At 45.9% G+C, this 11,875-nt stretch overlaps 1 protein-coding gene across 2 annotated transcripts in view; it reads right to left on the bottom strand.

Annotated features, from left to right (window-relative positions):
• Nucleotides 1–6,658: 6,658 nt before the first annotated feature.
• The window catches only part of LOC105470933 (sushi domain containing 5), a 69,360-nt gene continuing 64,143 nt past the window's right edge, over nucleotides 6,659–11,875 (bottom strand). For both annotated transcript variants that reach the window (XM_011723282.3, XM_071090755.1), the window contains exon 5: nucleotides 6,659–10,649. In XM_011723282.3, the coding sequence (XP_011721584.2) occupies nucleotides 9,358–10,649 (1,292 nt within the window). In that variant the 3' untranslated portion in view covers nucleotides 6,659–9,357. The remainder of the gene's footprint in view (nucleotides 10,650–11,875) is intronic.

Genomic DNA, 11,875 nt, shown 5'->3' with positions numbered 1-11,875 from the left:
CCACTGAAAAACAAGTTGAGTAGAGAGTGTAGAGTACAGAAATGTGGCTTTTGCCCCACTTCGCAGCTCCAAAATTACAACGGTTGGCCAATCCCATTTGAGGACAACGCTTAGTTATAAGTCTCCGAGATGGAAAAAGAAGAAAGTCAGAGCTGTCTAGTTTCATTTATTCTTTCAGTAAATGTTTATTGAGTACCTACTGTGTGCTAGGCATTGACCAGGGAACTACAGATACTTCACCGAATAACGGGCAAGTTCCCTGTGCTCATGGAGCTTACATTCTACAGGGAGAAAGAGATAGCCAATACATAGGAATAAATATATACAAGGTATCATATAGTGATAATTGCTATGGAGAAAAATAAAGCAGGGGAGGGAGTAAGAAATCCTAGAGATGAGGCTGCAGTTTTAAATGGGGCCTCACTGGGAAAGTGACATTAGAGCAGAGACGGGAAGTGGATCCTGGCCAAGGCATTCAAGGCAGAGGAGCAGGATGTGCAGTGCCCCTGCTCTGCATGGTCAGGGAAGAGCAGGGAGACCCAGCAGAGTCATGGGCAGGGGAGAATGGAAGGAGAGACGGCTGGGGAGGAGGTCAGGTGGTGGAGGGCCTTGACTTGGCTTCTGCTGAGTGAGATGGGAGCCACTGGAGGGTTTGAACAGAGGAGTGCCTTGATTGATTTATATTTTGCAAGGGTCATTCTAGCTGCCATATTGTGAAAAACTTTAGTGGACAAGGGCAGAAGGAAGAGGGAAGACCTGTTAGGAAGCTGCTGCAAGATTCCAGTCTTGGGCCTGGGCCACAGCAACAGAAGTGGCCAAATCTCTAGATTTATTTTGAAAGCAGAGCCAATAGGATTTGCTGAGAGGTTGAATGTGCAGTGTAAGAGAAGGAAGAGTTAATGATGACATTAAGGTTTTCGGCCTGAATAGCAGGAAAGATGGAGTTACCAGTTACTGAAACGGAAGGATGGGCTGGGTAAGTAAGGAATTTGGTGCAAAGCAGGCTGTCTGTGGTTGGAATGGGAGGTTCTGGCTGCAAATCAAAGTGGAGAGTTTTCTCAGGTCAGGTCTGCAGCAGAGCTCGAGACAGGGATCTTAATGCACTTGGTTTATTGTGGGGGGTGCTCTCGGAACCTGTGAAAGCCTCTATCAGTCATTTATTGGCTGTGAGAAGTTCTCTGGGAGTGCTGGTACATTTGAAGGCAAGTGGCTTCAGTTGAGGGCAAGTCTCTGGAAAAGAGGCTGTAGGCATCTGGCGGCTACCATGCATGGTAGTGTGTTGGTGGGTGTGGGGTCCTGGGAACTGGCTCTGTGAAGGGATCTGGAGGGCACCACAGCGCCCCCTACCGAACCATCAGCATGTCAGTGGCCTTTAAAGCCATGCGGCCGGAGGGGCCACTGAGATTGTCTCTGAGTATCACGGAGAAGCAACAGAAAAGAGCCATGGATGGAGCCCTTGGGCTCTCTGGGAAATCGGAAATCAGCCAAAGAGACTGAGAAGGAGTTACCTTAAGGTCAGAGAAAACCAAGAGAGTGTGGTGTTCTGGAAGCTGAGCTTTCTTTATTCAGGCTCATTCCCTTCCCCAAAGAAGCCACTTGCGTAGTTGGGCCCCTCCAGGGTTGAAGGCAAGAGGAGAAAGGCACAGCATTTGGGAAACAAGACTTTTCCTGCAATAGCCTGGGAAGGAATAAAAGGATAGAGTGTTTGGGTTTTTGTGTAATGGTGGTTAATTGGGGTGGAACACTCACACACTGTGCTTTTTCTGGGCTTTCCTTATCCCTCAGAACACTACCAACCTCGGGGAACTTGGGCGCATCCTTCTGTTTCTCCTTCAGTTCTATCCTGCTTCCCTCATCCCTCTGACACCATGTCCTCACTCACCTGCACAAGAATCCCTGCATCAGGTTCTCTTTTGAGGGTGCCCAACCCAGGACAGTCCCCTACCACTTCTGTCTTGGGCTGAAGTTGCCCATGTCCACAGAGTCTGTACTCCCAGCGGGGCTGTTTGACCCGAAGAGTCAGTGTTATTACTGGTGGATGCACCATGTCCACAGCAGCCCCCCAATCCCAGCGATGCGTCAGATCTTATGTGGCTTCCTGCTGGGGGAGATGGCCTTTGCCCACGGGATGCCGGGTTCTCCTTTATTTCCTCACCCCACCCTCTACTCTACCAGAGAAACTTCCTTTTGAACTCAGTGGGGAAGAGGGTGATGAGACAGGACTAGAAAGTAGTGGAGGACCCAGCGAGTGGACGCCCTGCTCCGGGATTCCTGAGTCTGTAGATAGTGTGCCCAGCAGCTGTGAACTCCCCTTATAGCCCTGGGCTGCAATGTCCTTCCCAGCTGTGTGAGACAATGAAAGCCGATGTCCACAGGGACCCAGGCTGGGTTGGGTGTTGTGACTTACTCCACCTCTGTGCCCTGCAGAGGTCCCGTTGGGTCCTTGTCTTGTGAGCTTGGGGTGAGCTTTCTGTACATGATGTTGTTCCACATATGGGTTGAGTTGGCATGGTAGGGGGTCCTCATTTACTCTCTGAAGTTGGCCTCCTTTCACTGGGGATTGAAAAGCACCTCCACCCCTACCCTAGCGATGTCCCCTGAGGACCCTGGTGATAGTACAGTCAATATTGTCAGTACTTTGCTTTGATTGAAGGCTGTGGAGCTGAGTTACCAAAATTTCTATTTCAAAGGAAACCAAACCTTAAAAAAAAAAAAAAAAAAGTGGGCTGGTTCTTCCAAACCTACCGTGAAACCCTGATGTGCAGGCTGCACTCAATGACCTCAACCCAACACCTCCCTGTGTTTCTTGGAAGAGCCTAGAAGATTCCTGGATTGAGACCCCATTGGTTCAGCCTCAGTCTGGCCTGTCTTGAAAAAAACAAACACATTTGTAAGCTTTGTGGGAGCTTCCAGGCCCGCTGTAAGACGCCTCGCTTGTCCTTTGGCCCATCAGCATGGAGTTCAGTGGTTGCTCTTTGGTTCTGCAGGCTGGTGGGGAGGCCGCCCATCGTGGTGGGGCATCTGTCCAGCCCCATTGCCACTCAGGGCATCCAAGCAGGAGGCACCCGCTGGGAAGGGTCTAAAGATACTCCTTGTGGCCACTGCTACTGTTCACATTTGACTTGCGGAGAAGTGAAGGGCTGAGGGGAGGTTTGTGTACACACATGTAATTAAAAGTGACTAACTGACTGAAGTGAGCACATACCAACATACGCAACATACTAATATCTTCCTGATTTTTGAGACTTTCTAATTACTACAACTAACCTGTTAGTGCTCACCTCTGGAATTCAGAAAGAGAGCCACTGCGAGCACTGACCACAAGGGCTGCCTTAGGAAGGAAATGTGTGCTTTCAGTTCTTATTAGGGGAATTTTAAGAGCACAAAAATTTTATTGAACCCACCTCAGTGGCAAACAGAAAATGATTTGTTAGATTGTCAGTGCGAAGGGGTTTATTATGACTGCTGGTGGAATAAACAGTGACCGGTTTCTGCCAACATTTATGGAAATAACGTTTCTAAGTTTTAAATGTGAGCTGTAAACCGAAGCCACTTCAGTTAAAAAAAAAAAAAATCAATACTTAAACTGTAGGGAAAAGGTGGATCGGTGCCAGAGAAAACATTATTTAATAGTGTCGGAACATGGAACTGCAACACAGTTTGTAGCAAGGCACTGAGAAAAACCCACAACTAATCCTTCATCGCAGCTGTCTGAACTCTTGATCATCTGCCATCCCCCAAACAGGGACTTCTTTTTTTCTGGTGACTCCAGGCCTGAATGACCTAGTGTGGAGAGTTTAAACTATGTACAAGGGAGCAAAGAAAAAACGGAAAGGAACCTTAAGTAAGCCTCAGCCAAAGGTTTTATGCATGGGACTTCCTGTGCCTGCAGCCAGGGGCAAGACCGATCCCCATGCCTGTCCCCATGACATCTCCCTGAAAGAGAAGACACCATGACAGCCCGGCTTTGCCTTGACTGACCCACTCCTACCCCAGAAATAAGAATCAAGAGCAGCCATGGTTATCCTTAGCCAGCCACATATCCTGGCACCTGACACTGTCCCCACACAAATAGCTGACTTTCGTTGCTTGTTGAATGAATGAGTTGGCTGTATATCCTCTTGGAGCTAGCAGGTAAGATATTAGTGCCTCATTTTATAAGAAGAGAATAGGAAGGAAGTAAGCAATTTGGCCAACAGACACAAGATAAAGATTCCAGAGTTTTATCTCCCACTTTAGGGTGGCAGTCAGTAGGCCAAACTCCAAAGGCCACTGCTGATGTCTTTCTCTGCCTCCTCTCTTTGGGTTAGTGTGGTATGTACAAGCTCACTCTTGTTGAAAATTAGAACTCAGAAAATAGTTGAAAACAAAAGCTTTTTGTTTTTTTACATCACATTAAATGTTTTACTTTGCTTATTCTCTATTTTCTGTTCTATCCACTGGACGGGGATGTCTTCACCACATTCTAGAAGCTGTGTTATAATGAGCTCTGTTTTCTCAGGTCTGTGAAATTTCTGACATTCATCTAACAAAGTAGAAACTTCACACCAGGGACTCCTGGATCTCATGCAGGAGGACTGGTCCTTGCTAGCTATGAGCTGGCTGAGGTCCTGTCGGGCAGTAGAGGCTCATGCCTCTCCCCAGGAAGATTGTCTTTCAGAGGAGATCTGGAATCCCACTAGGAAAAACATTTGGAATCTGTTTCAGACAGGGACCCAACGCATCTTCAGGTGTGACTGTCAACAGCAACTATGCTCCATGCATGCCACTAAGGGGCAGGCAGGAGAAAGAATAGTAGAAGGAGGCAGGTGGAAAGAGTGAGGAACCAGCCAGCACAAAAAGAAGTCCACGTTATGGAGAGTTCAAACAGCTGTCTGAAGAAGAGGTGGAGGACATGGAGATGAGCCCAAGAATTCCAGAGGATGTGGTGAAAAAATCTGGACTGAGGAGGAGAGGAGGTGCAGGGAATAACAGTTGAGTTGATGGATGTCTTAGGTCAGAATCCTTTGAAGCAAGGGAAGTGATGCGGTGCTCTCAAGAGAAGGGGTGTGAGGGAAGCAGGAAGGAGCTAGTAAGGATGTGTCTTCAGTTGGAGACTGGCTTCAGCCTGATCTCATGGGAGCTCTGGAGCATGAATCACATTGGAGTTGGTCCCACCTTGAGGCAAGGAGGCCAGCCTTTTGCATTCCCATGACAGCTGGTCATTGGTTATAGGCTGCCCTAGCAGAGTATAAGGTGGTCTAACTTCTTGGGTGAGGGAACTCCCAGTAGGCCAAGGGCATTTCTCTGCACTGGAAGGGTACACTTATGTGCTTATGAGCATTTTAGCAGCCAGCACTCAGGGCAGCTGGAAGATGGGTTCACCTACCTAGCAAAGGGGACCTGGGAGGGGCATCAACAATGTCCACAACATTGGAAGGCTTGGGAGGCATGGATCTGTGGTGGTCATGGACGTGAAAATGGACGTAAGGCAGATGGGATTGGTGCTGATGGTGTCTGAGCTGGATTTGCTAGTTGCCCTTCCACATCTCTTCCAACATGCCCCTCCAACATGCCTGGTGTCCCAGGAGCCTGACCTCTATGGTTCCATTGCCTGGACGACTTCACCCTCTGATTTCCAGTTGCCACTGGGACATGCCAGCAAGAGATGGCAGGGTGAGACAAGGTCTGGGTCCTTAAAATCTTTGCTTCCTCCAGGCCACAGTTGGACACTGGCTGCATTCTCTTTGAGGCCAGAGCCCTTGTCCTGCAGGGCCTTTCCTATTGCTGAGCTCTTGTTGGCTCCCTAACAGGTCCCCACCATCCCTTGATGGTTCCCCTAACTCTCCCCACACCTTTGTGAACAGTCCCTTCAGCTAACCCTCTAATTACTCCTTTGAGTGTCCTGTGAAGAGAAAGGGGATAATCAGTTCTCTCTTAGGCCAGAGCTTCTCAAGCTTTACCATTCATGCCCGCCACCTGGGCATCCTGTTAGATGCAGATCCTGATTCAGCAGTCCTGGGGTGCGGCCTGAGATTGTGTACTTGCTTGCAGTGCCTGGGCTACCGGGGCAGGAGCCACACTTTGAATAGTGAGGTCCTGGGTGTTTCGTTGCAGTGAAGTGAGTGGTCTCTGGTTGGGGCAAGGAAGAGGGAAGTAGGGAGGGAGGAGGGGCAAGAGTGCCACAAACTTCCCTAAAATCCTGCTGCAGGAGGTAACATAGCTGAGAGTTAGGTTTAGAAAGGACAGTCTTAGATCTTAGATATAGTAAGTATTAAGACATTATTTTCAAGATTACTAGAGAATTTTTTTTTTTTTTTTTTTTTTTTTTTTTTAGATGGAGCCTTGCTCTGTCCCCCCAGACTGGAGTGCAGTAGCATGATCTCAGTTCACTGCAACCTCCACCTCCCCGTTCAAGCAGTTCTCCTGCCACAGCCTCCCGAGTAGCTGGTACTACAAGCGTGCACTACCACGCCCAGCTAATTTTTGTATTTTTAGTACAGAAAAGGCTTCACCATGTTGGCCAGGCTGGTCTTGAACTCCTGACCTCAAGTGATCTGCCTGCCTCAGCCTCCCAATGTACTGGGATTACCAGTGTGAGCCACTGTGCCCAGTGAGATTTTTTTTTTTTTTTAAACCATGGTGCAGTAGCCTAGAAATAAAATACATTCAGCAACTGTTGGGGCAATAATTATTTATTTTAAATATCTCAGAAGCTTTGTGTTAATAGAACCCCCTCCCCCAATTTTCATGAGCATTAAACATTCACCATTCTCAAAACATGCATGACATACAATTTAGATTTATAGTATTTTAATCATTCCCTTTCAACATGCAGTTTTAGATTCTATAACATTAATTTAGAGGATACCACACCAATAAGATCTTAAAAACTGATGTGTTGGGTTTATTTCACAGTTCATGTCTACAAATAAAACATTTACATGTATTGATAATTTGTAATAAATTTATTAATACACATGTATTAATATTGCCTATTTATTTGTTGGTATAAATTCAATGTTTTGGGTTATTCCATAATAATAGTTACTAACACAGTCCCAATGCTGGAACAGAGGTTATTTTATATAGTTAAAAATAGAAAAGTTATCTTGCAGTAGATTACGATCTAATTTATAAATATATACAGTCTCTGGCTTTTATTCTATTATGTTTTGCTTTGGCTACATGCAGAAAGCATTTTATTCCTATTGTTCTTGACTTCATCTGATGCATAGGTATTCTAGTTGGTGCCTTCAGGCTTTATTTTACCCAACTATGGGGACTAAGATCTTCGATTATGCTGCTTTTCTTTATGGCTACTTCACCTAGTATTTTTCCAAAGCTTGCTGAAAAGAGGTGGCAGGGTAGAAAGCATGTTGTGAATTCTTTTTTCCTTAGGTAAAACACCACCAACAATTTTTCAATCATAAAAAAGATCAGGATTTCCCTCTACCACACAAAAACACTTAGACTCCTATGGTGTCTCAAAATAAATGTATTGTGTTCACCTTTTACCACTGGTAACTATTTCCAAGAAGGTGATTCATATTAGAAAAATATAACATGTTTCATTTCTGTGCCAACATACAGGAGACTATTGCAGGTAGCATTTGGGCAGCTTCAAATGCCACCTCAGCTGCACACAGCCATGCCTGACTTCCACACAACACACACCACATACTCATCTTCTGTGCCTTTAGGAGTTCAGCTGGCCTTGAAGTTCACATTTGAGCTTACTATAAACCAATAGGCTCTCAAACTTGAGTGCACATCAAAATCACCTGGAGGGCTTGTTAAAAACACAGAGAACTGGGCCCTACTCCCAGGGTTCCTGTTTCCTGAGTCTAGGGTGGGACTAGAGAATTTGCATCTCCAACAAATTCCCAGGTGATGCTGATGCTACTGGTCTGAGGACCACACTTTGAGAACCACTGCCATAAACCATACTGGCTGAGCCACCCTAAGAAATGATTTAGATGCCATGAAATCGGTTGCCCAACAGACAGGATGGATTCTGTTTCCACAGAGCTCCCGGTTTCCACACTAGAGAACAGATCAGCACAGATCATTTCATACTCTTTTACAGATTCTTCTGCTTCTCCATCAAATATGTGCCCATACTTGATATCCTGGTGTTCGGCCCTCTGAAAACATTTCTTTTTTTTTTTTTTTCTCCCGTGTCATTCCCTCTACTGGAGTTCAGAGAAATGGTTAATCCTGAGAGAGGAAACCAAGGACTGAGTTTTGTTAGTCCTGGCAAAAATTCCAAGACATTCCTAGGCACAGACTGGTCAAGGACAACTAGGCCACTGCTTCTGAGAGGAAATGGTACTTACTGGTACAAAGCTAACTTTGTTTTTAAAAAATAATAGCAAATCCTTAACCAGGAAAGATTGAAAATAAAATATAATAAATGATAGGCTGTCCCACAAAATGGAGGGAACAGAGGGGGATGTGTGTTTCTTCATTCCTCACCTCCCCCAATAAAATGTCAGTCTTAAATTCCCTCTAATTTCAAGAAACAATGAAAAAAGAAACCTCAGAGCTTCTGGACTGTGTCCTGGCTCTTGGTTCATCTGCCCTCAGCAACATCACAACATTAAAAGGAAACAACCCATTATTCTTCCATATTCCTCTCCCAATAATTCAATATCCATGTCCTAAATAATACTGCTCTCATACACTTGGTTTATCATGGCTATTTATAAAATTTCAGGGCATGAAGCTGGTGATCTTCTTTCTTCAAAAAGGTAATACTGTCATGTGGCCCACACCTGGAATCCTAGCACTTTGGGAGGCAAAGGAGGGTGGATCACTTGAGGTCAGGAGTTCTTGACCAGTCTGGCCAACACGGTGAAACTCCATTTCTACTAAAAATACAAAAAAAATTAGCCGGGCATGGTGGTGCATGCCTGTAATCCCAACTACTTGGGAGGCTGAGGCAGGAGAATTGCTTGAACTTGGGAGGCAGAGGTTGCAGTGAGCTCACAGATTGTGCCACTGCACTCCAGCCTGGGCAACAGCATGAGACTCCATCTCAAAAAACAAAAACAAAACAATAATAATAATAATACTGTGATGAAAGAAGGGGCGATTTTCAACCTCACACTGGAAACAGGGCCCAAGCACAGGTCTGGGATTAGTGTAGTCAATTCCACGGCAGATGGTGAAGACACTGATGTGAGTGATGATGCCACCAAAGCCTCCCTGCCCTCCCAGGTGCTCCAGAGACACTTCTCAGCCTTTGAAACAAAGGGCTGAGGAAAACATGATGAGCCCCAGTCCACCTGCGTCATGCTCTAGTAAATTATCAGTGTGATGTGTCACAGTTATTTTCCTCCCCAGTGGCTTTGGGAGAACCCACTCCGAAGGTGCCTAGACCTTCTCCATCTCGATCTGCTGGTGGTAGTGCCGAGCCTGCCGCTGGCCAACATTCAGCTTGTACACGGAGCTCTTGTGCTGGTACTTGCGGTAGCCCCACACCATCCCCACACCTGCCAGGAGCAGCAGTAGGCACAGGACGGTGACAATGGTGGCGATCACAGGGCCTCTACTGAGGCCAGGACATCCGCCCCCCACACAGGACTCCAAGGTGGGATGAAGCTCCTCGCTCGTACCCGGCCCGGGGCCTTCCTGTCCGAAGAAGTCTTCAGACAGCAGGTATGGGAAGCTGTCCTGGATCTCAGGAGCAGTGGTTTCTCCTGGAGGCTGGGTGGTTGCCATGATCGTTGAGGGGATGTGGTTAGGTGTCTGCTTGACAGTGGTCGCTGTTAATATCTCCAGGGTGGAGCTGGTAAGCTCATAGGGCAGGGTGGCCATCGGAGACTCCTCTGTGGTGAATCTCCAGGATAGAGTTGACTGGTACTTGGTCAAGTCACCATCCCCATTGCCCTCAGTCTCGGACACACTCACGGGTCTGAGCGCCAAAGCTTCCACATCTAGCATTTGAGATGGAAGAACTGAACTATGGGTCATGCCCTCGCTTGGTGTGAGGGTGCTACTCCAGGGCTTCTTAACTTCCACAAGAATGGGCTGATCAGGAGTAAGTAGGATGTTTTCATCTAGTCCTACTGACCCATCCCCTCTGTCCCCATCTTCTTCCTCTTCTGCCTCTGTCTTCCTCCAAGCCCCATCTGTCACAGGGTAGCCATCTAACCAGGACTCATCACTGCTGCTCACCACTGGATCCCCTGCCTTGCTATCATTCTTGCCCACAAATGGCCCCAAGGGACCATCAGTGTTGTCATAGATCACCTTAGTTTCAGGTTCACCTGGGACCAATTTTACACCACTGTGGTTGTCTCCAGCAGAAAACTGCTTTTTGGTGTCATCATCCACCTCCTTTTCCAACCCAGGCTTGTGGAAAGCCTCAGCAGGAAACCAGAACAAGTGCTTCTGGAGCAGCCGCGATCCTGGCGAGTCTGCAGAGACACTGCTCCCAGCGCCAGGCAAGCCTGTGGTTGGCACAAAGCCTTTATCCTGGGCTATGTTTTCTCTCCCCACAGAAATGGAGACCAGATGGTCCTGTTTTGGAGCCTTCTCAGACGAGTCTCCCTGACTCCTGTCCTCTTCTGCCTCTGTCCGGGAATCCTCCATGAGCTCTCTGAATGACACAGATCTGTCATCAGGGAAGTTATCTTCATAGTCAATGTGTGCCTCAGCCTCATCTGGAAGGAAAGAGGGAAAAACCTCATTAGCTCCAAAGGCACAGAGCCAGTACAGAACACAAGAAAAGGAAATTAAAAGCATAAGGGCTGGGACAGAATAAATAATACTGTTATTATTCACAGATGATATGACTGCGTATCATAGATAAACCCAAAGAATCTACATATGAACATTACAATTAATTACAATTAACATCTGAGCTTAGACCGGGCATGATGGCTCACACCTGTAATCCCAGCACTTTGGGAGGTCCAGGCAGGTGGATCACTTGAAGCCAGGAGTTCGAGACCAGCCTGGTCAACATGGCGAACCCCCATCTCTAATAAAATACCAAAAAAACAGCCAGGCATGGTGGCATATGCCTGTAATCCCAGCTATTCAGGAGGATGAGACATGAGAATTGCTTGAACCGAGAAGGTGGAGGTTGCAGTGAGCCAAGATCACATTACTGCACTCCAGCCTGGGTGACAGAGTGAGACTCAAAAACAAAAACAACAACTCAAAAACAACAACAACAAAAAACATGTGACTTTATTAGGGATACTAGGTCTACAGTAAATATAAACATCAATTGAATTTCTAAATCTTGTCAATAAATAGAAAATTAAAATTTAAAAGGATGCCATTTACAATAACATTAAAAAAAACCAAACACATAGGAATAAATCTAACAAAAGATGTGCAAGACTTCTACATGGAATGATATAAGACATTGCTGAGCAAAATTAAAGAAGACTTAAATGAATGGAGGAATAGATCATGATCATGTAGCAGAAGGCTCAAGATTGCTAAGTTGGCAATTCTGTCCAAATTGATCTATATAGCTCTAATACAATTCTAATAAAAAATCTCAGACATTAACTGAATGCTAAAGTTTATGGAAATGCAATGAACCAAGAATAGACAAGGCAATATTGAAAAACAAGAAAAAGCTGGAAGACATATGCAAAACATTTCAAGATTTACTATAAAACTGAATTACCTTTTAAGGCTGTGGTATTGGCACAAGGACAGATAATTAGATTACATTAAAATTAAGATCTTCTGTTCATTAAAAGCTACCACGAAGAGAGTTACAATGCAAGGCAGAGTTAGAGAAGATATCTGCAACACATATAACTCCAAAGGGCTCATATCCAGAATTTAAAAAGGACTCCCACAAATCTATACTAAGTAGATAGACAAACCATAGAAAAATTGGCAAGATATTTGAATTGGCACATCA

Source organism: Macaca nemestrina, chromosome 2 (assembly GCF_043159975.1).
Source record: "Macaca nemestrina isolate mMacNem1 chromosome 2, mMacNem.hap1, whole genome shotgun sequence".
NCBI classification, from domain to species: domain Eukaryota; kingdom Metazoa; phylum Chordata; class Mammalia; order Primates; family Cercopithecidae; genus Macaca; species Macaca nemestrina.
This window is presented reverse-complemented; position numbering and strand designations above follow the sequence as displayed.